The sequence below is a fragment of the Pan troglodytes genome, chromosome 2, assembly GCF_028858775.2.
Source record: "Pan troglodytes isolate AG18354 chromosome 2, NHGRI_mPanTro3-v2.0_pri, whole genome shotgun sequence".
Taxonomy (NCBI): domain Eukaryota; kingdom Metazoa; phylum Chordata; class Mammalia; order Primates; family Hominidae; genus Pan; species Pan troglodytes.
The window spans coordinates 32,276,639-32,302,895 of NC_086015.1; the positions used below are offsets into that span (position 1 = coordinate 32,276,639).

General features: G+C 35.1%; 1 protein-coding gene across 8 annotated transcripts in view; it reads left to right on the forward strand.

Annotated features, from left to right (window-relative positions):
* Positions 1 to 26,017, forward strand: part of CMC1 (C-X9-C motif containing 1) — a 78,771-nt gene extending 52,754 nt beyond the window's left edge. For 7 of the 8 annotated variants that reach the window (XM_063805534.1, XM_024355230.3, XM_024355231.3 and 4 more), the window contains 2 exons: positions 22,580 to 22,670; positions 25,755 to 26,017. In XM_063805534.1, coding sequence (XP_063661604.1) covers positions 22,580 to 22,670; positions 25,755 to 25,875 — 212 coding nt within the window. In that variant the 3' untranslated portion in view covers positions 25,876 to 26,017. Of the gene's footprint in view, positions 1 to 810; positions 907 to 22,579; positions 22,671 to 25,754 lie in introns of all 8 variants that reach the window. The other variant, XM_016940091.4, reaches the window with a different exon arrangement.
* Positions 26,018 to 26,257: the final 240 nt, after the last annotated feature.

The window sequence follows — 26,257 nt, forward strand, 5'->3', positions numbered from 1 at the left end:
TATCCTGGGGTGCAGTAGTGTGCTCTCGGCTCACTGCAGCCTCTGCCTCCTGGATTCAAGTGCTTTTTCTGCCTCAGCCTCCTAAGTAGCTGGGATTACAGATACCCACCACCATGCCTGGTGAATTTTTGTATTTTTAGTAGAGACCGAGTTTCACCATGTTGGCCAGGCTGGTCTCAAACTCCTGAGCTCAAGCGATCTGACTGCCTCAGCCTCCCAAAATGTTGGGATTACAGGCATGAGACACCATGCCTGGCTAAAAGTATTCTTTTTTTTAACTTGAAAACCTGTGTAGTTCTGTAAAATCTTTGTTAACTGTCTTCCTAAGACCTTTTATATTTTACATATAACAATAAATTTGAACTATATGGATTTCAAATAAAAGAAGAGAATAATTGCTATTTTCGAAGAACTCATTTTAATTGGTTAGAGTAAATATGAAGGCAGCGATTTTTGTAAAATGGCCTTTAACATATTAATGTCTGGTTATGTAGAAAGTGCTGTAACAGGATCATCTGTTCTACTATAACTTCATGTATGCCTATTAATGATACATAACTGTGGAGCAATAATGTAAGTGAGCTCTGTCAAAAAAATTACATAAATGAATTGCAGTCAGGAGAACCTTACTCAGTGGTTATGTATACAAAATTTACCCCCCCTTGATATGAAAAAATTTTTTATAATTGCTTTATTTTCTTACAGAATAGGCTTCTAAAGTTGCGAATTGTATTATTGTTAAGTAGCAAAATTTGGGGGTAGTATTTCCTTTTTGTCATGTGAAATAAATTTTTCTCTTTTACAATACAGGACAAGTAAATTTTTGTGAAACATTGCAGATGTTAGATGGATTTGGGAGAATTTTCCAAACTAAGTGGACAAACTTATATAGCTACATAAATAGTAGTGAGTACCAGAAGTTTATTAATTTGCTTATATTACATAAAAATAAAATGCTTTAGTCGTGAGTTAAAAAGCTAATGGAAACTCATGTAGGCAAGTTAAAGTCAACATAAAGTAATAATACCAGAAATCCTAAATTTGCTGTATTTCAGTCATTTTTATGAATTAAAAAAATCTTTTTAACTTGTGGTTCTTTATTTTTTCCATTTTCGCTTTAGGAAATATGTTTGTGTTCATTGAGTTGGGTAAAATAGAAGACTTAGGTTCTTAGTGCATTTTGATATGACTCCTTCTAGATTTGTCATTCTAAAACATCAGACAGGATTCGGGTTGCCTATTACTCAGAACTAGTTATATTAAAACTCAGGCTTTGGGTATTAACTGAACCCTTCTTTCTTTGTTACCCATAGAGAAGTTACAGAGATGCTTAGTTTACAGTGCTGATCATTATTGTTATTTTTTTTAAAAACAAAACAAAACAATCTGTAGACTGGAAGGAGCAAAGAATGCAGTGTTCACGCTGTGCTACCCCAGAAATACCTTTAGTGAATAATGTTTTTCTAACAGATTCATTTTAACGTGAGCTCGTTTTTACTCTTAAGTGTGTAAGCCATTTTTAATGTATGTCTTTTGTCTCCTTAGCCTTTACTTTCATTTTAGTGACATTGTGAAATTAAGCCCTGTCTGATTCCCACAAGAGTAACTTAGGTACATTTACATTGGCGTTAGTAGCTATGCCTTCTCTTTAGACTAGGCTACCTTACCCATGTTGTGTTTAGGAATTCATATGAAAATTTATTCTTATCTACAGTTATTTTTTTCTTCATGCCCATTTTCCTTGAAAATATTTAAAAAATATGTCTTGTATAGAATTAGAAACTTCAGTATCTGTATCACATCACTGGCTATGAAAACTATGTTACTGATTTATTTACTTCCTTTAAGTTTTTCCCCAAAAATCTCCTTAGAGGGGCCTACCTGGATGACCCTACTGAAAATGTAACCTACTAGGTCCTTCCTCCTATAACTTCCTACACCCCTTAACTTCTCTCTCTTTTTCTGTAACTCTTACCACATTGTAACATACTGCTCAATACTCCTTTTAGAATAAGAGATCCTGGTTTGTTTTACTCATATATCCCTAGAACCTAAAACAGGCTTGGTACATAGAAATGTTCAGTAAATATTTAACAAAAGAATGAATTAAGAACATACAGTTTCCCTCGGTATCCACAGGGGATTAGTTACAGGATGCCCGTCCTTCTCCAGGAAGCCAAAACCTAAATCCCATGAATACTGTATTTTTTATCTGTGTTTGGCTGTGGATATGGAACCCACAGATAAGGAATGGTATTTATTGGGGGGGAAAAACCCCATGTATAAGTGGACCTGTGCAACTCCAACCCATGTTGTTCAAGGGTCAACTGTACCATTTGGGTTATATTTCTCCTATTATATAGAATAAGAATTTTCATGCCCTAAACCAGTTACTTTCAGTTTCTTTTCACCTGGTCCATGGTAAGAAATACAGTTTAAAATACAACCCTGAGTACACATACATATGAACAGATTGTTAGAAATCTGAATTACTCTCTGCCCCCAGCTGTTGTAAGACTAAACAGGCCAGGAATTATGCATATATTCAGTAAACTAGAATGTGACAGATACTTCCTATGAAAAAATGTAATGCTGAGACTCCTTAAATGGTTTATTGATCACCATTGTAACCATGTAATATTTTATACTAAAACCAGATGACTTAGGAAATAACTTCCTGTTTGACATTAAAAAAATATGATTCTTTAGTTTTAAAGTTTGTACATTTTTGAGGAAGCTCTTTTTAGCTTAATGGCAGCAAAGCAGCTGCTGCTTGAATTTACTTTCTAAAACACTGAATTATTCATTTCCATAAATAAAACTTCCTTAGTAATTATTTAGCATTAATTTATTTCTCTTTATTTCAGTCAACCCTGTTGACATTCTGTTTTAAAATTAAAAATATTCTTTGTGGAATTTAACAAATAAGACTGTGACAGCCACTTTCTTTACTTTCTTTTGTTTTCATAACAGGATTTCCAGATCCTGAGATGAGCTGTGTCTTATTATTTTTATTATTTTAATAAATGTTAAACTAATAAAATGTAGAACACAAGTAAATTCTTATTTAAAAATGTCTTCTAAGTAGCTTCTAAGATGAACTGCTATGATTATGACTTATTTAACATATATTGAATTCTAACAATGTAAACTTATTAGAAATACTTTAAATAATTATTTCATTGTATTCACCAATTGTTTAATAGAGTAATAGGGAAAAAAAGTAAGGTTTGTTGTTTTACATTTCTTGGCACTCTTCCATCTATTTTTGCAAATATGGGAATACCTCCTTGAATTTTGTGCTGCCTTTCTAGTAGCCTGTGGTGAGCCCTTCCACCTTCAAACTCTTATTAGTTATTTATGTGGCCTCTTTGGGCTATCAGTCTTTACTGCTGTGTGATATTTCTTGCCATCTTTCCAGAATTGCTGTTTTATTTATTTGTTTCTTTGTTTAATTTTAAATGTGTCACTGCCTTGCTGCTCCATTGGAGACTTCTTGAGGGCAAGAGACAAACTATTTGATAGCTGAATACATATTTGGTAAGTTAAGAGAGGAGGGGAGAAAACCCCTTTATAAAGTAGCATCCATTCAAATGAAACATTCTTACCTAAAGTGCTTCTTGGAGCATATATTTAGAGAGGTTTAGTAACTGATCCATAAGACAATCAGTGTGGGCTTAAAGAAAATGTAAACTTTTAGGTAAGGGCCCATCTGAATCCCTGTTGAAATGTACTATGCCACCATTACTGTGGCAGCCTCATAGGACCATGGAAGAGAATGAGGCCTATGGAATTAGAGACGGGAAAAGTCTCCATTTAATTCCTCTGTCCTAGGTTCTACAATGCTATTTAGAATATAATTATGGAGACCTCTGCTTTAATAGTTGTTGAGTGGGTGATAGCAGTTTTAATTGGAATAACCACGAGTGTATAATTATTTTAGAGCTGAAATGTTCAAGAAAGCTTTTCCAGCAGATGACACAGACCATCAGCCTTCAGCTGGGAGCCATTACGCAGACATGTTTTGTTTTTCCTCTGCAGTGTTTTAGAAAACAAAGTTGGCTATTTAAAATTGTGAGATTTTACATAAAACAAAAATTCCAGCTTAGAAAAAAGGTAAATCCTCAGATCTGATGATTCTGTATTTCCAGTCCTACAAGACGAACAATGATCTGGAATAAAGTAACAGCTGTACCTTTAAACATGGACATGTGTTGTAGTGGTTCATTACAGTTTTTGTGCTTGCACTATTCATGTATTTGTATACACACACATTATGTATTTATATGTACATAATATATATAAAGATAGATATATTTATATGCAAAAACATATTTCTCTGAAACTGTGCTTGGTCATAAGTAAGAAAACCAAACTGAGATGTTGGTCTGGTTCAAGAAAAACAGGATGGAGCCTTTTGTGAAGGTAAAGAATATTCTTTTGTGTTTAACATGCAAATGGCTCAGCTTCCAAGTTGCATAGGTAGCCCAGCCTGAGTCTACAGGACTCTACCTGTAGAGTAGAGTCCTACTCTACAAGTCTTGGAGAGTATCAGATCTGTCAAGTTTTGATTTTTATGCCCTTAATTATAATCTGTAGGTAACTCATATGGCTCATTGGATATGAATTTTGGAAATCTATGCTTCCAGATTACTTTGCTTAATTCTTGCATCCTCATACTTTTTCTGTGAAGGGATATATACCTAAGACACTAGGAAAAGCACATCCGAGGTAAGTAACACCGATGAATATTTAGTACATGGTTAATAACCTAGTTTGTGAGGTTTAGAAATAGTAAATTATATTTTATATATAATATTCTATATAAAATATATTTTTATATATAAAGTATACATATTACATATATAAAATATAGTATGCAATGTTAGTACATACTAAGTATTCTCTGAATTATTTTTATTTCTAATAAAGTGTACATTTATCTGTGGTTCTGCTCTCTTAAATATATTTTTTAAAATTTGAACATTTTCATCTGAATTTTTGAGTTTGCTAACAAGCCAAAAATCATTTCTATTTGATTAATCCAACAAATAATTTACTCTTCTTTATCTTAAATTTGAAGAGAATTAAGAAATAAAAGAGGAGGAACATCTATTTCATGTTCTGTTTAGTAGTAACAGTTGCAAATATGTAAGCATTTTATTCTTGGATTCACTAATTTCCCTGCTCAACAAAGATGGGTCAGTATGTTCTGTTTTTTTTCTGGGAAAGTCTGTAGAAATAATTTGGTTGTTTTTAAGCACCTGCATGCTTTTTGGAGGCAGTGGTGGTGGAAAGAGTATGATGTAAAAGGAGCTGTTTCTTTACCTACCTTACAAATATCTGTGCCTGAAACAAGCCTCTTCTCTGAGCATAATCAGTCTCTAATAAAACCGTATTCCTAACTACTTGAGCTGATAAATAGTGAGGTTGTTTTAAACAAGTCAAGTTTATTTTATGTCAATTTTCTATTTGCCCTGTGTAAGATATATTTAATTACTTTACTCCATCTCTGTGTTCAAATTAATCAGATTCTGCCACATATTGGTGCTCAAAATAGAATAATTCTTTAATCAACTGTGTTATCCATGCTATGGTACAGTAGAATAGAAAATCTACTCGTGGCATACTGAAGATGCATGCATTTTGTTTTCTATTGTAATTTAAAAGTAAAATCAGAAATACTGATTTCTACTTGACTGGAGAGAGATTTAGTTTGAATATCAGCCTGATCTTAATCAGGTGAGAATTAATTGAGTTGGAGGTATTAGATATTCAGTGATGTTAACTGAACCATGATCCATCTAGAGAGAAGCTTTCTTTTGTACTGTGTTAGAATTATCAAATAGCTCATGCACTACAATGTAAAATAATCTTTTCATGTTCATCCTTCTACCTTCTTGTCTCATTAAATGCACCACTAAATTCATTCTATACACAGACTAATCTTTAAAGTAGCAAGCTAATAAATCACAAGTTAATAGAAAATTAAAAGCATAATAATTTTGTCATAAGATGCTGCTGTTGTCACAATTTTATAATGATATATTTTCTAGTTACTAATTTTAAAACCAAGTGATTAAACCTCTGCTTTTCAAGTATACCTGGGACATTAAAAAAAACTCTTAGTTTACTTTTTTTTATGTTCAACATTGCAAGAAGAAAGTGAGCAATTCAGAAGTATTTTAATGTTTATCTTCAGAAATAAAAATAGAGTCTGTAACATTATAGTGGTCTGAAATGTGGCATGGGCTTTTCATTTATTTTAAGAGTGTGATAGCAATATCATAAGTGTTGTGAAAATATAAATGGTGAGATAACACCTCCATAGGACTTGCTCTTAAGTAGTAAAATTGTAAATTCTTTAAATAAACTGCAGCTAGAACTGAAAGCATTGATTTGCCTTGTTAACTACGGATACTATACTTATTAAGTGTCTAAATTTAGTATAACATGTCTGTTATTTTCTCCTTTTTTTCCCTTAAAACTGAAAATTTGGGCTTATTTATTAGCAAAGTATCACGTTATCATTGTCAGATTTCTTCGATTTTGGCAGTTGGTGTGACAGTGTGAAATTAAAAGAAAGCCAATAGTGTGACTTTTGATAGTGTCATTTTACACTGGAATAGTGTTTTTTGCTTGGTATTGCTATAATGGGAATATTAGAATCTATGTAGCTGTATATTTTGTGAAAAGGAATATCCAAATTTATATTCGAGAACAATTAGCATTTAATAAAATTAAGCCATAATTGCAGAAACATTCCTAGAGTGCGATGAACAGGGAATTCTCACGAGATACAGTAGGGTTCCCCACCTAGTTGTTACTAAACAGCAATTTAGGGCAGAATGGCCTGCTTAGGAAAAAATGAGAGAGAGGGAGCTGGCTTTTTCACTCTGCTCTTCGAAGCCGAGGCTCCTCTTATATAGACCCCACTCTCCCCTCTCCAGCACCCAAAATGATTTCTATCTCTCTCCTTCCTTCCTTCCTTCCTTCCTTCCTTCCTTCCTTCCTTCCTTCCTTCCTTCCTTCCTTCCTTCCTTCCTTCCTTCTTCCCTCCCTCCCTCCCTCCATCCCTTTCCCTCCCTTTCCCTCCCTCTCACCCTCCCTCCTTCCTCCCTCTCTCCCTGCCTTCCTTCCTTCCTTCCTTTTTTTCCCATAATATTCTGTAAGATGTAGAGAGTACCAAACCACAATACAAATGTGTTTTTTTCAATTCTTGTCCCTGCCAGTTTTTCTCCTATGAAATAACCACAGTTATCAGTTTTCTTACATATTCTTTCGTAGCCATTATGTACTTGGAGACATACCCCCCCGACGTGTACACATGCACACCCCCCAAACACAGAAATGATAACGTTCTGTACCTTGCTGTTTTCACTTTTAAGTCTTAGGGGTCATTCCCTATCAGTGTGCTATTTTTTTTAGTGGCTACATAGTATTTCGTGATACAGTGTTAACACTTAAGCAGTTGATGTTACTGTGATAGATTTGATGACATCACCAAAAGCCACATTCATATAAAAATACTTTTTGCTTCAGGTGAGAGAAGACAAGATGAGGAATGGCTAATAATATGTTATTCTTTTCATGATTCCTTACAGATGGGAACCTATTTATTTACTATTTTGGAGACAAGGCCATGCTCTGTTACCTAGGCTGGAGTGCAGTGGCATGATCACAGCTCACTGCAGCCTTGACCTTCTGGGCTCAAGCGATCCTCCCGCCTCAGCCTCCCAAGTAAACAGTACTACATGCGTGTGCCACCATACCCAGCTAATTTTTAAAATTATTTGTAGGGGCGGGGTCTCACTATATTCCTGAGGCTGGCCTTGAATTCCTGGATTCAAGCGATCCTCCTGCCTCAGCCTCCCAAAGTGTTGGGATTACAGGCGTGAGCCACTGCACTCGGCTTACTGATTTATTTTTGTTAAGAAAGACATATATGTAGTCTATATCTGAATTGCATGAAAAATTCTACTGCGATCGAATTTGGAGAATTTACTGTCCTTATGGATGCTGTTTTTTTTTTTTTTTTAAATAGGAGATGCTAATGTTTTTTAAGCCAGTTGTTAAATAAATAAATTTGACAAATGAGCATACTATAAAGTGGGTGACAAGGATTTGTTAATAGTCTGGAAATCACATACCTTGAGGAGGCAGCAATGTTTAAACTGGCGCTGAGCCAGGAGAAGAGAAAAAAATATGAATGTTATTTCCTATAGTGTATGATGAAGCGGCAGCATTAGACTATCTTTTTTCAGCCTATAGTACTCCCATCCCCCATCAACACACACCAACCCCCATCAACACACACACACTATGGAACTGGCTACCTTGCGAGTTAAGGAATTTTCTGTCACCACAAATGTTTAAACAGTAAGATGGAGTAGGAAACACTTTGTGAAATAGATTAAGTGACCTCTAAAGGCCTTCACACTCTAACCTTTTTGATTCCAGAAGTCTAGAACAAGACAGCTGGTCCTGTCCAGGGCCTTCGATAAGTAGTATTTAATGGTCACTGTTGGCTCATACTTATTGCCAGAATGGGCTGTAGACCACTTGCAAGTATGAAAAAGTCCAGCAGGTTCATTTATTACTTGTGTCACTAAAAACACGGATCCTACTTTCGTTTCTCCATTGTGTAGGTGATGAGAGAAGGCAAAGCATCTACTAGTGGCAAGAAATCCTAGAAGGCTCCATGTTCAAAAGTTTGCCCGTTTTGTTTTGTTTTGTTTTTTTTTTGTCAGTTGCTTTTATCAATACCTATCAATGAATTGGCCTTTTAACATTGGAGACTATGTGGGACAGCAAAGAGGGAATATGTAAGAAAAATGTATTTGGGGAGACTTAGGGAATCTTCTATGTGATCTTTTAAAAAAGACAGAGGGATTTGGTGCTTTCATTGTCCACACCAGGCTGTGTGAATGTCTCTCTTTCAAATTCTGGTAGCACTTAATATCTGAAACATGAAATTTAGGACTTCATTATATTTTGTTTGAAGAAGCCCCTTTCTAATGTGTGAAATCCTTATTTTAAATATTTAAATATATTTTATAATACTGGAAAACAGTATGGAATCGGAGAGTTGAGGTATCTGATGCTATTTGATTTTATATGGTTGCTAAGTGGTCATTTAGCAAAAAACCAGCAACAGTGTCTACCTTATTCTTTCCTGTGGTAGTGATACAATGTGATGAACCATTGCCACTTGCTTCCCAGGTGTCATTTGTGACCTCATGTGTGAGATACCTGGCCTGGGTTAAGTCTCTATTGCGTGGGCATGGAAATTTCTGCCAAGCGTAGGAGTTTTTCATGTGTTCTGGAAAGGAATAAGTGAGATCCAATAGTAATTACAGATAACGTTTCTGAAGTTAAAAGACCTGGTTCTAAACCAATCTTTGTATGCCACACTAATCTTGGAAATATGATGTAGCCTATTTAAAGTTCATTTTATTCATCTGGCAAATGAAGACAAAAATAGTGCTTACTTGATCGTGTTTTTGTACAATTCAAGTGAGCTAACACACATAAAGTACCTAGTATAGTAGTGCCTGGTACAGAGTAAACACTCAGTTTATCTTAGTTGCCATTTTCATGTTTTTATTGCTATTACTACTGACATTATTAACTACCTTGCAAAAAATTATTAGGAAGTTGTCATGGGAAAATGGAAAAACAAGAAAAAGGCCACCTGAAATAAGACAGTTTCTATTCAACATTATTAATGTATTCTTGAATTTTGGTTTTCCATCATGTATGTTCCTAGTGTTTTAACTGCTTCTTGTAAGAATCACATTTTAATCTCAAACTTATATTCTAATCAACTGAGATAATGAATCTCAGTATCCTCCTGAAACTTTTTAATTTTGCTATGAAACCCCGAAGTTTTGTTACTGTTTTTTTGAATTTTGTTTATGAATAAATGCTGAGTACAGCCTTTACTAAACTGAAGAGATAGTCATGATAAAGTACAATGTTGGAAATTTTGATCTTTGTCAAAGAAATTAGATAACAGTAATGGTAGAGATTATTTAGCAACATATTTTAAAATATTAGAGTGAGTTAAATCAACTAAAAGCTGGTAGAAAATGAGAATTATTAACACTCCTTCAATTAATTCACTTATTTATTCAGCTATTTGTTCGATAAATATATATGAATATTTACAGTTATTCATTTATATACAAATGCACAAATATTTATTGAATAAATATAAGCTAAGCAAGTAAGCTTTGCTGAATGATTATTTTTTACCTTAGTCTTTATTTTCTTAAATATTTTATTTTGATTAGGTATTTTAATAGGCTTAAAAAGGATCAGTGGATAAGAAAATATGTTCCAAGGAAAGATATGGAAGATAACTAAGCCTAGAATGATCATAAGTTATAAATCATAAAAGAGTAGCCAAATCATCATCAGCCACCTGTTTGCATCTCACCTGAAGTATAAGGAACTAAAAATGTCTTTAGCTATGTTGTCCAACATGGTCACCATTAGACATACATGGCTATTTTAATTAAAATGAAAAATTTAGTTATGCAGTCGCATTAGCCACATTCAGCTTGGGCAACATAGTGAGACCCTGTCTCTTAAAAAAATACATCTTATTTAACCTAATATATCAAAAATAATATCTTTTTAACATGCAGCCAATATAAAAATTTTTAATGAGATATTTTATATTCCTTTTGTCACTGGATTTTTTTTCATTTTCTGCCTATGTTAGGTAGAATAATAGTCCCCAAAGATGTCTCAGTCATAATCCCTGAAACCTGTGAATATGGATATAAGGAACTAACTGTCCTAGAGAATTGAAAATAAAAGCTATGTTTAATGCATCACACATAAGAAGTAAGGATTTTTATCTGTTCTAATCCCCTCACTGGAATTATGTGAATCTAAGGTATTTCTGGACAGTATCACTTAAAATTTTAACATAAAAACTGTTGGGTGATTTTCACTCATCTTAGTAGACGTCTCAACAGCATTTGACAATAATGATTATTCCTTCCTTGACCCAAACTTTCCCAGAAAAGATAGTCATCTGATGGATACATTTTGTTAGTTTTTATATTTTAAAGTTGTATTCAAATAATTTATAGAAGAATGAAGACAATGACTTTAGAAAGTATAATAAGAATTTAAACATAGCAAGCCCCAATTTTTATTCCCTATTTTACTTGTTCTGAAAGTTTTATAACTTGGAATGGTTTATGTCCTTTGATTGCCACTAACTGCTTATCATGAACCTGGAACATAATCTATTTTAAAGATTCTGACTCCATATAGCTCTAATAGGTTCTAGTTTACCATTAATCTTTAAAATGTATTTTTTTTTTACTTTAGATTTGAGGGGTACATGTGCAGGTTTGTTACATGAGTATATTGTATAATGCGGTGGTTTGGGCGTCTATTGAACCGTCACCCAAACAGTGATCATAGTAACCAATAGGTAGTTTTTCAGCCGTTGTCCTTCCTCCTTCCCTCCTTCCCTCCCATTTTGGACTCCCCAGTATCTATAATTTATATCTTTATGTCACTGCATACCCATTGTTTAGCTCCTACTTGTAAGTGACAACATGCGGTATTTGTCTATTTCTCTGTTAATCCACTTAGGATAATGGCCTCCAGCTAAATCTATGTTGCTGCAAAGGATGTGTTTTCGTTTTTATGGCTGTGTAGTATTCCATGGTATATATGTACCACATTTTCTTTCTCCATTCCACTGTTGATGGACACTTAGGTTGATTCCATGACTTTGCTGTTGTGAGTAGTGCCGCAATAAACATACAAGGGCAAGCGTCTTTTTGGTAGAATTATTTCTTTTCCTTTGGGCAACTATCCAGTAGTGGGATTATCCAGTTCTATTTTTAGTTCTTTTAGAAATCTCCAAACTGCTTTCCACAGGGATTGAACTAATTTACATTCTGTTTATAAGCATTCCCTTTCTCCACATCCTCAACAACATCTCTTAGTCCTTTGTTGGATGCATAGTTCGCAAGTATTTTCTCCTTTTCTCTAGGTTGTCTGTTTACCCTGTTGATGGTTTCTTTTGCAGGGGAGAAGCTCTTTAGTTTAATTAGGTCCCAATTGTCAATCTTCTTTTTGTTTCATTTGCTTTTGAGATCTTAGTCATAAATTTTTGGCCTAGGCCAGTGTCCAGAAGAGTTTTTCATAGGAATTTTTTTTTTTTTTTTTTTTTTTTTTAGTTTGAGGTCTTACATTTAAGTCTTTCATCGATCTTGAGTTAATTTTTGTATATGGTGAGAGGTAGAGATTGAGTTTCATTCTTTTGCACATGGCTAGCCAGTTTTCCCAGCACCATTTATTGAATAAAGTATCCTCTCCCCAGTGTTTATTTTTATTTACTTTGTTGAAGATCAGTTGGTTGTAGGTATGCAGCTTTATTTCCAGGTTCTCTGTTCCGTTCCATTGTTCTGTGTGCCTATTTTTGTACTGGTCCCATGCTATTTTGGTTATGATAGCCTTTTAAAGTTGGGTAATGTGATGCTTCCAGCTTTGTTCTTTTTGTTTAGGATTACTTTGGCTATTTGGGCTCTTTTTTGATTGCATATAAATTTTAGGATAGTTTTTTCCAATTCTGTGAAAAATGACATTGGTAATTTGATAGGAATAGCATTGAATCTATAGATTGCTTTGTGCATTATGGGCATTTTAATGACATTGACACTTTCAATCCATGAGCATGGGTTGTTTTTTTCATTTGTTTCATCTGTGATTTCTTTCAGCAGTGTTTTGGAGTTCTCGTAGAGCTCTTTCACCTCCTTGGCCAGATGTCTACCTAGGTATTTGTGTGTGTGTGTGGCTATTGTAAATGGGATTGAGTTATTAATGTGGTTCTCAGCTTGAATGTTACTGGTGTATAGAAATGATGATTTTTGCATGTTGATTTTGTGTCCTGAAACTTCACTGATGTCATTTATCAATCCAGTAGTCTTTTAGAGGAATCTTTAGCATTTTCTAAATATATAATAATTGTTGGTGAACTACTTACATCTTTAAAATGAATAATTTTTTTTTTTTTTTTTTTTTTTTTTTGAGACAGAGTCTTGCTCTTGTCACCCAGGCTGGAGTGCAGTGGCATGATCTCAGCTCACTGCAACCTCAGCCTCCTGGGTTCAAGCAATTCTCCTGCCTCAGCCTCCTGAGTAGCTGGAATTACAGGCACCTGTCACCACACACAGCTAATTTTTGTACTTTTAGGAGAGACAGGGTTTTGCCATGTGTTGGCCAGGCTGGTCTCCAATCCTGACCTCAGGTGATCTGCCCACCTCGGCCTCCCAGAGTGCTGGGATTACAGGCGTGAGCCACCGCGCCCAGCCAAAATGAAATATTTTTAAAAACACCAATGACTCATAATTTTGTTGAAGTTAAGATGGCCATCTTTTTGGCTCCATAGTTTTAAAACATTTTCACTTTTAGATTTACAAATACTATTTCCTTTTAATCACCTTTTAAATATATCTGTCTTCAGCATTTGGATCAAGTACATTTCAACACACAGATATCATAAAAGATGAAAGAATACCGCATTGCCCTGTTTTTAGCACAATGGGATACAAGTTTTTGTTACATTATACTTCATGAAAAATCACTCCTGTTAAATGTCTACTGGGATGAGAATACTATATTTCCTTTTTGTCCTTAAAAATGTATTATTCAGGCCAAGTCAAGAGAATTGTTTGAGGCTAGGAGTTCAAGACCAGCCTGTGCAATATAGCAAGACCTTGTCTCTAGGAAAAATAAATAAAAAAAATTAGCTAGGTGTGGTGCTGCACACCTGTAGTCCTAGCTACTCGGGAGGCTGAGGTGGGAGGATCACTTGAGCCCAGAGTTCAAGGCTACAGAGAGCTATGATCTAACCAGTGCCCAGCCTGGGTGACAAGAAAAAAAGTATTATTCACGCATCAGTTCCTGATTTTGAGAAAATTCATGTGGGATACTGTCACCTGAAGACTTATAGTCAATATGATTATGTGCTTATATGATCAATTTCATCATCTTCGTTAAAGTCTAGAGTGCTGCTCTTGGTTTCTTTGCATTCTTCTAATTCATCTAATAATTGCAAAACATCTTTTGGCCAGTTTTTCCCCCCACTGTGGTAGTATATTAGTTTTCTATTGCTATTGTAACAAATTATACAAACTTAGTAGCTTTATTAAGACAATACAAATTCATTGTATCATAGTTCCGTAGTTCTGAAGTGTGACAGGTCTCACTGGGCTAAAATCAAGGTGTTAGCAGGCTGTGTTTGTTTCTGGAGCCTCTAGGGGAAAGTCTGTTTCCTTGCCTTTTTCAGCAAAGATGCAAGTATTCTCTTTTTTCCATCTTTAAAGCCAGCAAGATAGAATCTCTCTGACTCTGCTTCCATCATCTCATCTCTTTTCTCCTGTTCTCTTCCGCATCTGTCTTTCACTTTTAAAGACCCTTGTGATTACTTTGGGCCTTCCCAGATAACCTCCCTATTTTCAACTGATTAGCAAAGTTAATTCTGTCTGCATCCTTAATTCCCATTTCCTGTGTATCTTAACATATTCATGGGTTTCAGAGATTATGACTGGGACATCTTTGGGGACTATTATGCTACCTAACATAGGCAGAAAATGAAAAGAAAAATTCAAACCTTAACTGTATTCAGTGAAAGCTTTAAAAAAGAAAAGAAAAAGCTACTTTTATATCTTCATGAATGATAATACAATACATTGAGCAATACAGTAAATGTGATGTAATAATGGAAGCTTTATTTCACTATTGCATCCTTCTAGGGGATTTCATCATTTTCGTTTCTTACCGTAGTTATTTTTAGCATAGTTGGAAATAACTGACAGGCCATGATGCAATAATTTCTGCTATGATGAAATAAAATGTTTGAAGATACATGAAAAATAAGATCAATAAGTTATATATTGAATCTTAGCTTTACACAAAGATCAAATGATCCTAGTTGATAAATGAATTTTATTGTATTAAAAATATGTCAATTTTCTTTAGATTTTTGGAGGCCTCTAAGAAAGAATAAAGTCATAAAATATTCTTGAAATAGTTATGGAATTACTTATAAACGAAATCTACAGGCTGAGCATGGTGGCTCACGCCTGTAATCCCAGCACTTAGGGAGGCCGAGGTGGGTGGATCACAAGGTCAGGTGATTGAGACCATCCTGGCCAACATGGTGAAACCCTATCTCTACTAAAATACTAAAAATTAGCCCTGTGTGGTGGCGCATGCCTGTAGTCCCAGCTACTCGGGAGGCTGAGGCAGGAGAATCGCTTGAACCTGGGAGGCGGAGGTTGCAGTGAGCCAAGACCATGCCACTGCACTCCAGCCCGGCGACAGAGCGAGACTCCGTCTCAAAAAAAAAAAAAAAAAAAATAAGCCTGCAAAACTAAAATTGGGTCTAGTGGACCCTGATTTTATACTGAGGGTCAAATACTTGGTTTCCTTGCTTTCTCTGGTGCCACATAGTCCTCTGTATTTTTCCAGTTTCTTCTTTTTCTCCTAGCGTTAAGTGTTAGGATTCCTCAGTGGTTGTCCAGGGCCTCTTTTCATTATTTTTGTTAAGTTACTACTATCCAAACAGTATCTTCAGAACCTGCTTCCAACTCATAGGTAACTGCCTTCTACTTGGATGTTTCACAGGCCCCTTAACTGAACATGTCCTAAATTCATTGTCATCTTTATTCCATCTTCCTCCACCAAAACAGAACAAATTCATATGCTATTCCTTTTTGGTGAGTGTGTGTTATATAAAACAGTGCTTTTGTTTGTTTTTCTGGTGTTTTTTAAGTCATCAACCTGGGCCATCATGCACCCAGCAAGAAAATTAGGGGTTATCCTTGACTCCTCCTTCTATTACACTCATAAATAACTATATTCCAAGTCCTGTTAGTTCTCTCTGGTTTCATTTTTATTCACTCGCTTCTGTCCTTTCCTGCTTTGTCTGCCACAGGTTTAAATGTTTTTAGCCCCTTGGACTATTGTACTAACTTTCTATCTAGTTTTCTTATTTCCAGTTCTGTTTCCTCTGCCTACTCTAAGGTTCTGTGCAGAAGAAAACATGATCTTGTCATTCCACTGCGCAAACCCTTTTGAGGATTTCGATAGCCCTTAGAACACAGCCTAAACATTTTAACATTGCCTACTGGTCATATTTGGTACATGCCTTTTCTCCTGCACCTGATATTTACCACACACACACACACACACACACACACACACACACACACACACACAAGCTAATAGCAAATGTACAAACCATTCTGAATTATTCTCTGTAATATGTTCTGCCTGTTCACCTCCAGACCTCCTGTGCCCTTCCCTTTGTCCAGAATACTGTTCCCTCTCTTCATTTGCTAACACAACACAGTGTACATCATAGCTTAAGAGTATTTCACATTGGAATTCCCTCCTGAGTATGTCTGAGGTTCCTGTTCTGTGCTTCCATAGCACCCTCCCTGCCCAGAGCAGGTATCAACTCAACTGTTAGCATTTGAAGATTACTTGTCTTCCTCAGGGACTATTGTTAGCTCCCACAGAGTAGGAACCCTCTCTTTCTTACTCTACCTGGTAACCCCAGAAGCTAGCACAGTGTTTACACAGTAAGTACTTTGAAAATGTTTGTTGAATGAATGAGTGATATTTTATGAGCCCCTGAATAAATGAGAAAATACTTAAATATTGTAATTTATTGAATCAGCTAAAACATGTGAATCATTAATTAACTCATTGGACAGTGTCTATTATAAACACAATAAATATTAGCTATTGTTGCTATCATGAAGACAGGAATGTAGATAATTTTTTCTTTTTCGTTCTACTTTGGTAATTAAAGAAAAACTAATGCAGTATTTACAAATGAATCTTTTCTTTAAAATTAAGGTAATGATTTGGTGATTTCCCATCTGCAGTGTATAGATTTGCCTTTGAAAATGGAAATGTTTTTAAAGATGTAGTGCAGTGAAGAAGCCACTGTTTCAATATATGTCTTGTGAGATAGCAATCCCCAACCTTTTTGGCACCAGGGATCAATTTTGTGGAAGACACTTTTCCAGTGGTTTTGGGATGAAACTATTCCACCTCAGATCATCAGCCATTAGTTAAGAGTCTCATAAGGAGTGTGCAGCCTAGATCCCTCGCATGCACAGTTCTTCAGAAGAGGGTTTGTGCTCCTATGAGAATCTAATGCTGCTGCTGATCTGACAGGAGGTGGAGCTCAGGCAGTAATGCTCCCTCGCCAGACGCTCACCTCCTGCTGTCCCGCCCGGTTCCTAACAGGCCATGGAGTAGTACCAGTCTGCAGTCCGGGATTTGGGGGACCCCTGTTGTAAAAGATGTTTATCATTTCTGGACATTATATTTTTCCATTTGAACTAATGGTTTTATGGATCTTTAGAAAATTGTCTGTGGTACTCTTTTTTTTTTTTTTTGTAGGGATGGGTGGCTAGAATGTTTGCTGGAAAAGATTTACCAGTACACTTTTTTCAGCTTACTTGAATTTATCCTAATTTACTTCTCATCCAGTCTGGAATTAAGTTATATTTGGCTTTGTCTGTAGGTTGGATTAGATTCTTTCCAAAAGCCAAACTACTTAGGTCATTCATGCGGAGGTCACAGGGAGACCTACAATTGTGTTACTAAATTTTATAGACTAATGCATATAAAGTCAGAACCTCATGAAATACTGTTCATGCTGTTGGTTATACAGAGTAATGTGCTGTGTGTCCCTGTGGCCTTGATTTTCTTCAGCTGAGCAGTCATTAGAAAGAAGAGGACAAAAATACTATCTTCATTGTCTCTGCTTTGGTTCAGACCTTCATCCCTGCATTGAAAACTGAGGGTGACCTCCTGTTGTCTTCAGGCACTTTTTACTTCACAGCTTCCAGAAGGGATGATGATTACTGAGAGTGGCGCAGCACTTAGGCATCGTCTATAGGGACCTGACATTAGACTGTTCACTACAGAAGTCTTCACATAAAAGATAGCTTTTCTTGAGAAAATTTATTTGTAGATTTTAATTTATGTTACAGATTTAAAACTGCAGACACCTTTGTCTGAAGGGAAATCTTACTAAAAGTCAGCACTTAGACCCTCTTTCAAATTGTATCATTTTTAGTCCTATATTTGTAAAACCTCTTATAATTCAATAACTGTTCAAAAGATCTTTTCTACATTATGTTTAAAGTACCTCTCTGCTTTTATTCTTACCTAGTTTTATGGAAGGAAAGTTTTGTGATTCAGATTCCTATTTGTAGAGTTGATATGATGTATTATGAATTTAGGGTGATTTTTAAGTCTGCCCTACTATGTTCTTTAATAAACAAGATGTCCTAATTTTTTTCCACCTATTAAGATGATGGTACAGTTATGGAAATATTGCCTATAGCTTATATGTTAAAATTCTAAACTATATTGGTATCCAAATATGCCTTTGCTTTTTGTAACGCTAGGAGAAAATAGGCATTTTTTGAAGACTTTACTAGCTAAGGAAATTAAAGTACTGAAAAGTTAGGAGTAAGTGCTGTGTCTAAAGACAGTTATGAAAAAATTCATTTTAAAAATCAAATTAATGGAGATATGAACAGAGTGGTTCTAATCAGAGAAATGAAATAATGGGGATTATTTCTTTTAATTTGGTGTGTTTTAAAATTGTCATCTCAGTGAATGCTTTAGTTCTAACTGGATAACTGCATTTGCAAAGTAATGATGTTGCTTGAAACTGACTATGTGCAGAGAAAGTGTAAAAGATGAACTATCTGCTATTTCTAGTTCAATGCACAGTTGTCATATTTATCCTTTCCTCAATTAAGGAACCGTATTATTGGGGATTATTTAAGTATTAAAGTATATCTGGAAGTTCCATAAATTAAATGTTAAAAAATAAATTACTTCTGTTACTGTTTTATATGGAAGCTCCCAAGTTTTTTTCATATCATAGTTAAACTGTACTATGATATGACTACTTGTACTTAATTATATAGACTACTTGTACTTAATTACAATGTGAATAATTATTTTGTCCATTATGTTAAAGTTAGGAGAAGACTTTATCTCTTTATGTTTTTTTCCTAGATAATCTTGAGCCAAATTTAATTATATCCAAAGAATTTTATTTTAATTTTTTTTTTGAGACGGAGTCTCACTCTGTTGCCCAGGCTGGAGTGCAGTGGCATGATCTCAGCTCACTGCAGCTTTCTCCTCCTGGGTTCAAGTGATTCTCCTGCCTTGGCCTCTCAAGTAGCTGGGATTACAGGCGCCTGCCACCATGCCCAGCTGATTTTTATATTTTTAGTAGAGATGGGATTTCACCATGTTGGCCAGTCTGGACTCAAACTCCTGGCCTCAAGTGATCCACCCACCTTAGCCCCCAAAGTGCTGAGATTACAGGCGTGAGCCACCGTGCCTGGCTTCAAAGAATATTTTTACCAATAGTATATGATATTACGTGGTTTCTTTGAGATAAATTAAGAGTTTACAAAAGAAAGACACAGACTTTTATGTTCTTGATATCTTAAAGAAAAAAATATACTGAGTGCTCATTACTTTAAACCTTTGAATAACTTTTAACAATCTCTCCACATTCCTACTGTTTATTGATATTCTTTTGTATTATCTTAAGATAGACTGAATTGAATGAAATTTGAATTTTATAGTTTTTAATAGTAATTAAAATTATTGATAGAATCAGATATACAAGCTCTTTAACATTTAATGTAAATTAAAAGATGGAACTGATTTAAATTGGATTTGTTTCAGAATTCCATTTTGGAAATCAGTTGGTAGTATTAGCAACATCACTATTATATGAATATATGCTAATGTAGAATGAAAGAAAGGTCCTCATTAAAATCTTGTTGCTAAACAAGTGACAAAAACCTTGCAGACAGCTTAAGGCTTCAGGTCAGTCATATTTACTCCTGAAGAGATTTGGACAAGTGTGAAAGTATATAGACTATGCCTTTATTGTGATCAGAACACATAAATGCTATTTTGTACCAGTTCCCTACCAAGGACATTTTTATTAATATTAGACAAAACAAGTCTTAATGCAATGCCTAAGCATCCTATTTATCTAAGTAAGTTAAAATATTGGGTTTGTTAAATCAGAAAGTAAGCATTTGCTAACAGCCGTTGTGTCTGTGTTTTCCAGAAAAGGACTGAGGTTTGGTCAACTAGTGTGTTTTCATGAGACAAAATTCATGATCTAATTACCTTTCTTCCAAATATTATTTGGGTGAACTGGTCTGGTATAGGTATAGTAAGGTGACAGTAAAGGTAAGGTGGTGCAGGGGAATCCAGCCCATGGTTCATTACCACTATTGAACATGGCAGTTCTCTTAAAGAAGCCTTTAGCTAGCTTTAGCTAATTCCGGATTAACTTTATATACATATTGTTTGAGGATTGCCCATGTCTTTTTATTTGGGATCGTAGTCTTTGCTTATGTAAAGGTAGATCTTAACATCATGCTATAAATAGAAAAATTAACGTATAGGAATAGATAGGCATTCCAGAGTGAAAGTTAGTTGACTTTTAGATAGCCATGTGGCTACCCTTCAGCGTCTCCACTGAAAATGAGCTGGCTATAAGTCTGCTTTGCCTTTTGAGTGTTAGAGAGTCCTTAGTCAAAGGGCACAAAGGAATTTCCCTTGGTTTGATTTGACCTGTGTGGCCAGCTCCTCTGCGTCAAGAGGAACAAGAACATTTGTAGTTGGAATAAAGAAGATACTTGATTGCGTTTAGAGTCTAACAGGCTGGGTTGGGAATGAGAGAGCAAATGTTGGGACTGCTGAGACTAGTGAAGCAGAAGCCAAAGGGAACTAATCCTGTGTGTCCTTGAAGGGGAATACTATGTATCACTCACTTCATGTGATCACACACATTAAATTATTTGAATTAAAGTCATTTCTTGCATCCCTTGTTCCTTCTTCCTATTCCACCAATTTTCTTGGAAGTATCACTATGATGTTGTGAGTGGATACAGGTATCTATGCTATAGGGCTCTTGTCCCAGCAAGGCCCCCCTAATGAATTTTTTATGCATTTAATAAATCTCATTTTTGGTTGCTTGTGGTTTAAAAATATTTTTGTTACATAATTATGTATTTTCATGGACACTCCTAAGATTATCTGTCTAAGACAATTATAAATAATTTATAATCCCAAGTACCTGGAAGGATAATACATAGCTCAAGAAAAGAGAGGAATCTTGATTATTTTGTATTTTCAAAGTTACAAAAGATATTGAGAAAACACAATACACAATTTATTTTTATTTTTATTTTTTTGCCTACAGCTTCTTTGTAAGGACGATGTTTAAGATCTCACTTGGAAATAGTTGCTTACTTACAGTAGATTAGGGGTGGCAGAGTCTGGAACTAGGGCAGCCAGTGGTCAGAAGGAGGGACCAGAGTAGTTCATGAGAGTAGCTGCAAGAGATGAGGAGCAAAGCATATTGTCCTGTGTAAGGGATAAGACAAACACAAGACAGAGTAGTAAGTGGCCCACCTGTGGGTAGCATAGGTACCAGGCTTTTCTGGGTTTGTGGTCCTGAAAAGGCAGAATACCCAAGGTGCCAGTACAATTTAAAGAGCAAACTAGCAGAGTGGAAATTTGACAGAAAGCCATTTGAAGTATCTACAGCACCTAGAACTTACTTGGGAAAGAAATGGGGGTCCTGTTATTAGAAGTTAAGAAACCATGGCAGGGTTGTGTAAAAGCAAAGGGATGCCTTGCTGCCATCAGGTGGGAATCCACCGGCTTTTGTTGCCAGGTACTAAGAAGACATGCAGAGACTAGACAACAGATACCAATGTCTGGAAACAATTCCCTTTCAAAGGAGGAGTCAACTCTTTGTATTTCTCGTAGAATATACAGTCGTGCACTGCATGACAGTGTTTAGGTCAATGACAGACTACATATATGATGGTGGTTCCATAAGATGATAATGGTGTATTTTTACTGTACCTTTTCTATGTTTAGAAATGTTTAGATATACAAGTACTTACCTTTCTGTTATAATTGCCTGCAGTATTCAGTACAGTAACATATGGTACAGGTTTGTAGCCTAGGCTATACAAAATAGCCTAGATATCTACTCAGCTGTACCATCTAGGTTTGTGTAAGTACACTCTGATCTTTGGACCACGATGAAATTGCCAAATGATGCATTTCTCGAATGTATCCTCATTGTTAAGCAGCCCATGATTGTACTGTTTCTCTACTAGAAATCCTATCTCTACATCCTCTCTATGAAGTCTCCTTGCCCTTCATCTCAGAAGTCCTCCCTCCCTCTTCTCAAATCACATTTATTTCTACAAAGTGAATATCACTCATCTTATTCTGCCTTTTACTGGTGTACATGTCTTTTGTTGAGCACGGTACCATGTGCCAAGCACAATGTACATAATAGATGTTCAAGGCTGCAGTGAGCTATAATCATGCCACTGCACTCCAGCCTGGGTGACAGGCTTTTTTTTTTTCTAAAAAGGAGAAAATTGTGTGTGTGTGTATTTATATAGATATAATTACAAGTAATTTTTTCCTTCCAAATTTATTTCAGATTTTACCAAATGTTGCAAGAACTCTGGAGTTCTTATGGTAGTAAAATGCCGGAAAGAAAATTCTGCATTGAAAGAATGTCTAACTGCTTAGTAAGTAGTTGTCTCAGCGTTTGTGCTTGTATGTGTATTTGTGGTAGATAAGAGTATGTTACTTAACTCATTACATGTAATATATTCTGTACCTCTCCATACCAAATTTATCATATTGTTGGCTGAGTCTAAAGTTCCAGTATAGTCTTAAAAATGCAACATATTTATGAAAGAGTCTTTTCAAATTTTCTCAGCATTGTATCTGATTAAAAAGATGAAGTCAGCAGACAAAAATATATGATTTTTCACTATTTAATAAATCTTTTTTCATGAACAGTTTGATCTGTAAAATATAGTACAGACTGATTTTTGTTTATTCTGTTGTAAAGATAACTGAATGAAAATATCTCTGAGACTTCCTCCAGCCTTGTGATTTGTTGGATTAATATAATTTAACTCCTAGAAAGTTGAGATAAATCATATGGATGATAAAAAGGTAAATTTAGATTTTTGAAGTTAACCAAATTTACTTTTAAAATAATTTTATAATATCATGTTCACTAATATTTTGTTGTAGTTCCTTAAATTTAAGTAAAAATGTGTGAAGTTCTTTGAATTCACATGCTGATTTATTCACCCATGTTCTATTGCCCACATTATTGACAGATAAGATTTCAGAATACTTTAGTAAGTATTGTTAATTGAATGTTGAGAGATCTTAGTTTTGGTAAGCCTTTGTTTCCTTTAATTTCTGTAGCCTGTGCAGCGTATATGTCAGTATGGTATGTATGTTAGAGGATTAAATAAAAATGTAATGAACACCCGAACCCTACATTTTTTTTTAATAAAATATGTACACATAAACTTATAGACCTTTTTTTAGAATGGTGGAGTTGGAAAAGACTTTAGAGATTATGTAAACTCATCTCTATATTTGCTATATTTGTAAATGGTGAAACATAATCAATATTGATTTTTTTTCTTAAGTTAATAATATCAAAGCAGCCCTTATTTATGGTCCAGGTATTGTACTCAGTGCTTTACCATATAGGAGTAAAAGTTCATTCTGTGACTTAATATTCTTTCAGTTCTATTCTCGAGTGCTTCCAAGAAATGTTTACTGAGTAAACGAATCTCTTAAACTTTTGTATGACTGAATTATTAAGTTCTGTCTTATACATTGATTAAATAATTTTTATATCTCAGATTCAGTCATCATAATTGTTATTGCTAGTTTGACATATTATCCTTCACTCCAGTTGGGGGAGCTCTAGAGCAGAGCAGACAGGAGTATAGACTGCAGAGAGGGCAACCTGGGTTCAGCTTCTGTATCAGTGAGAGCTTAGCTAGTCGTGTTACCTTAGGCAGGCTCCTCATTGTAAGGAGGAATAATTATATCTTATGGAGTGATTGTGAGGTACTGCATGTAAACACATTTACCATGATAGGTATTCAGAAAATGTTAGCTCTTTTTTGATTAGTATTTGTTATTATTTATCTGAATATTAATCATTTGAATATCCTTCTCTCTCTCACCCCCTAGAAATACAAGAAGAAAATAACAGATTCTAGTCCATCTGAGGGGAGGAGAGGGGCTAGGAAGGATGGCTGTTTCTGCTTGTTTAGAAGAGATAAGCAGTGGATGTGACATTAACTGAAAGTAAATGGAAAATTACTAGGGAAAATTGTACTTGACTTTGAGTCCCCAGATACACTAAGAAATAGTATTTATTCATCTTTAAATAAGAAGGTGTTCTGCTTTGTTAATTACTATTGACATTTCCATGAAATGAACGTAACTGCTATCCTCTCTCATTTTGAAACATTGTTTTTGCTCCTTTATTTCTACCTCTTACTTTCATTTTTTTCCTTAATACACTATGATCTGATTTCTGTCCTCACATCACTGAACCTGCTCTTTTTAAAGACTCTAATGGGCTGATGGTAGACAAATCCAACAAATTGTTCCTTTTCTTTTACTTGACCTGTCTGTGGCAATCCCTTCTTAAAAGTCTCCTCTGTCTTCCCTGATAATATTTTTTCCCATTTTCCCAAAATCTCTTTGTACTTCTCAATGTTTTTAATCTACTCCTTAATGTTGGTGATTCCCCAAGTTCTCTTCTCATTCTTAAATCTGAGGAAGTTTAGTTTGCACCCATGAATTCAATTACTTACTATAGAAAGTAACATTTGTTTCTTTGTTCAAGTCCAAAAATGAACTGGGCTCCTTTTGCTCGTCCTATAACGTGTCTTTGTGAATTATACAGTAGTCTAGTATCTACAGTCTTGTCTCCTAACTCTAATTGGTTATTTCCTATTGATTTCCGAAATTTCCCGCACATCATCTCTTCCTTTTCATTCCTACAGCTCCTCCTTTGACCTGCGCCTTCCATCATTTTTGCCTGGATTATTTTAACAGTTTATTGGCTATCTTGCCTCTAACCTTGCTTGCCTCCTTTTGTCCTATCTGCCACATGTTGTCAGATTCATCCAAGACACAAAACTGATCTTACAGGTGAGGTGCTCTATTAATTGTGCCCCATTTTCTTCAGGATTGATTTTAATTTCTGAGTATAGCGTAAATGGCACATCATGATTTGACTTTTGCCCATTCCATCTTCATTTCAGGCCTTTTCTCCTATGTGCATAATCTGCTATAGTGGTACCTATCTACTTGGCAGGTTTTCCTGCATTAATTTTTCCTCATCCATGTGTCTTCCCACACTTGCCTTCTATATGGATTTCTGTTGGTCTTTCAAAATACAACTCAAGCATTTCCCCTTGAAACCTCTGCCCTCCCCATTTCTTCCTTGTTTCCATGGTGCACTGGGCCATACCTCTGTCACAGTATTTTGTAGATTTAATTTTAATCCAGTCTTTACTTGTCCTTTACACCGTGGGTTCCCAGGACAGGAGCTGTGCTTCTCATTGCTCTATTCTGTGACAGTGCTATATAAAAATGAATGATTTGGTCTTTAGTTTGGTAGCATAAAGTTAACAGTGAATTTGTAACCATTACTAAAAGTGTACTTCTAAAGATTGAGCCTGATGAACCAGATGTCTGAATATTAGTAATTAAAGTAAGCTTACATTTAACACATGCAGGATTATTTACTTGAAAATATTTTCATTTCCGTCTCATAGCTATAATGATCCAGCCTTTTATGAAGAATGCAAAATGGAATACCTGAAGGAAAGGGAAGAATTCAGAAAAACTGGAATTCCTACAAAGAAAAGGCTACAGAAGCTTCCAACAAGCATGTAGGCAGATACTCAAATGACATTCAGGAACTCTAATATTCATGGAAGTCATTTTATAGTCCTTAAATAATGGACTCAAGCATATATGTTTGCTTTACCTTAATTATGGAAATATTAACTTTATCTGAAATAAATATTTTATTTCACAGTTTTGGTTTCTTAAATGGGAAAGGAGTAGTTACTGAATTGGGATATGGTTTTCCTGGTCATTCTGGACCTTTTGAAAGTTTTCCCACAACTATAGTTCTATAACAGTGATACTGATTTTTTAGAGTTCAATATGGTCCTTATATTATTTTTTTCCAGTGTATATGCTAATGGCTAATCATGGGAGCCAAAACTAAAGAAAAGCAGGAATGGACAACCTTCAAAGGTGTTAATAATAA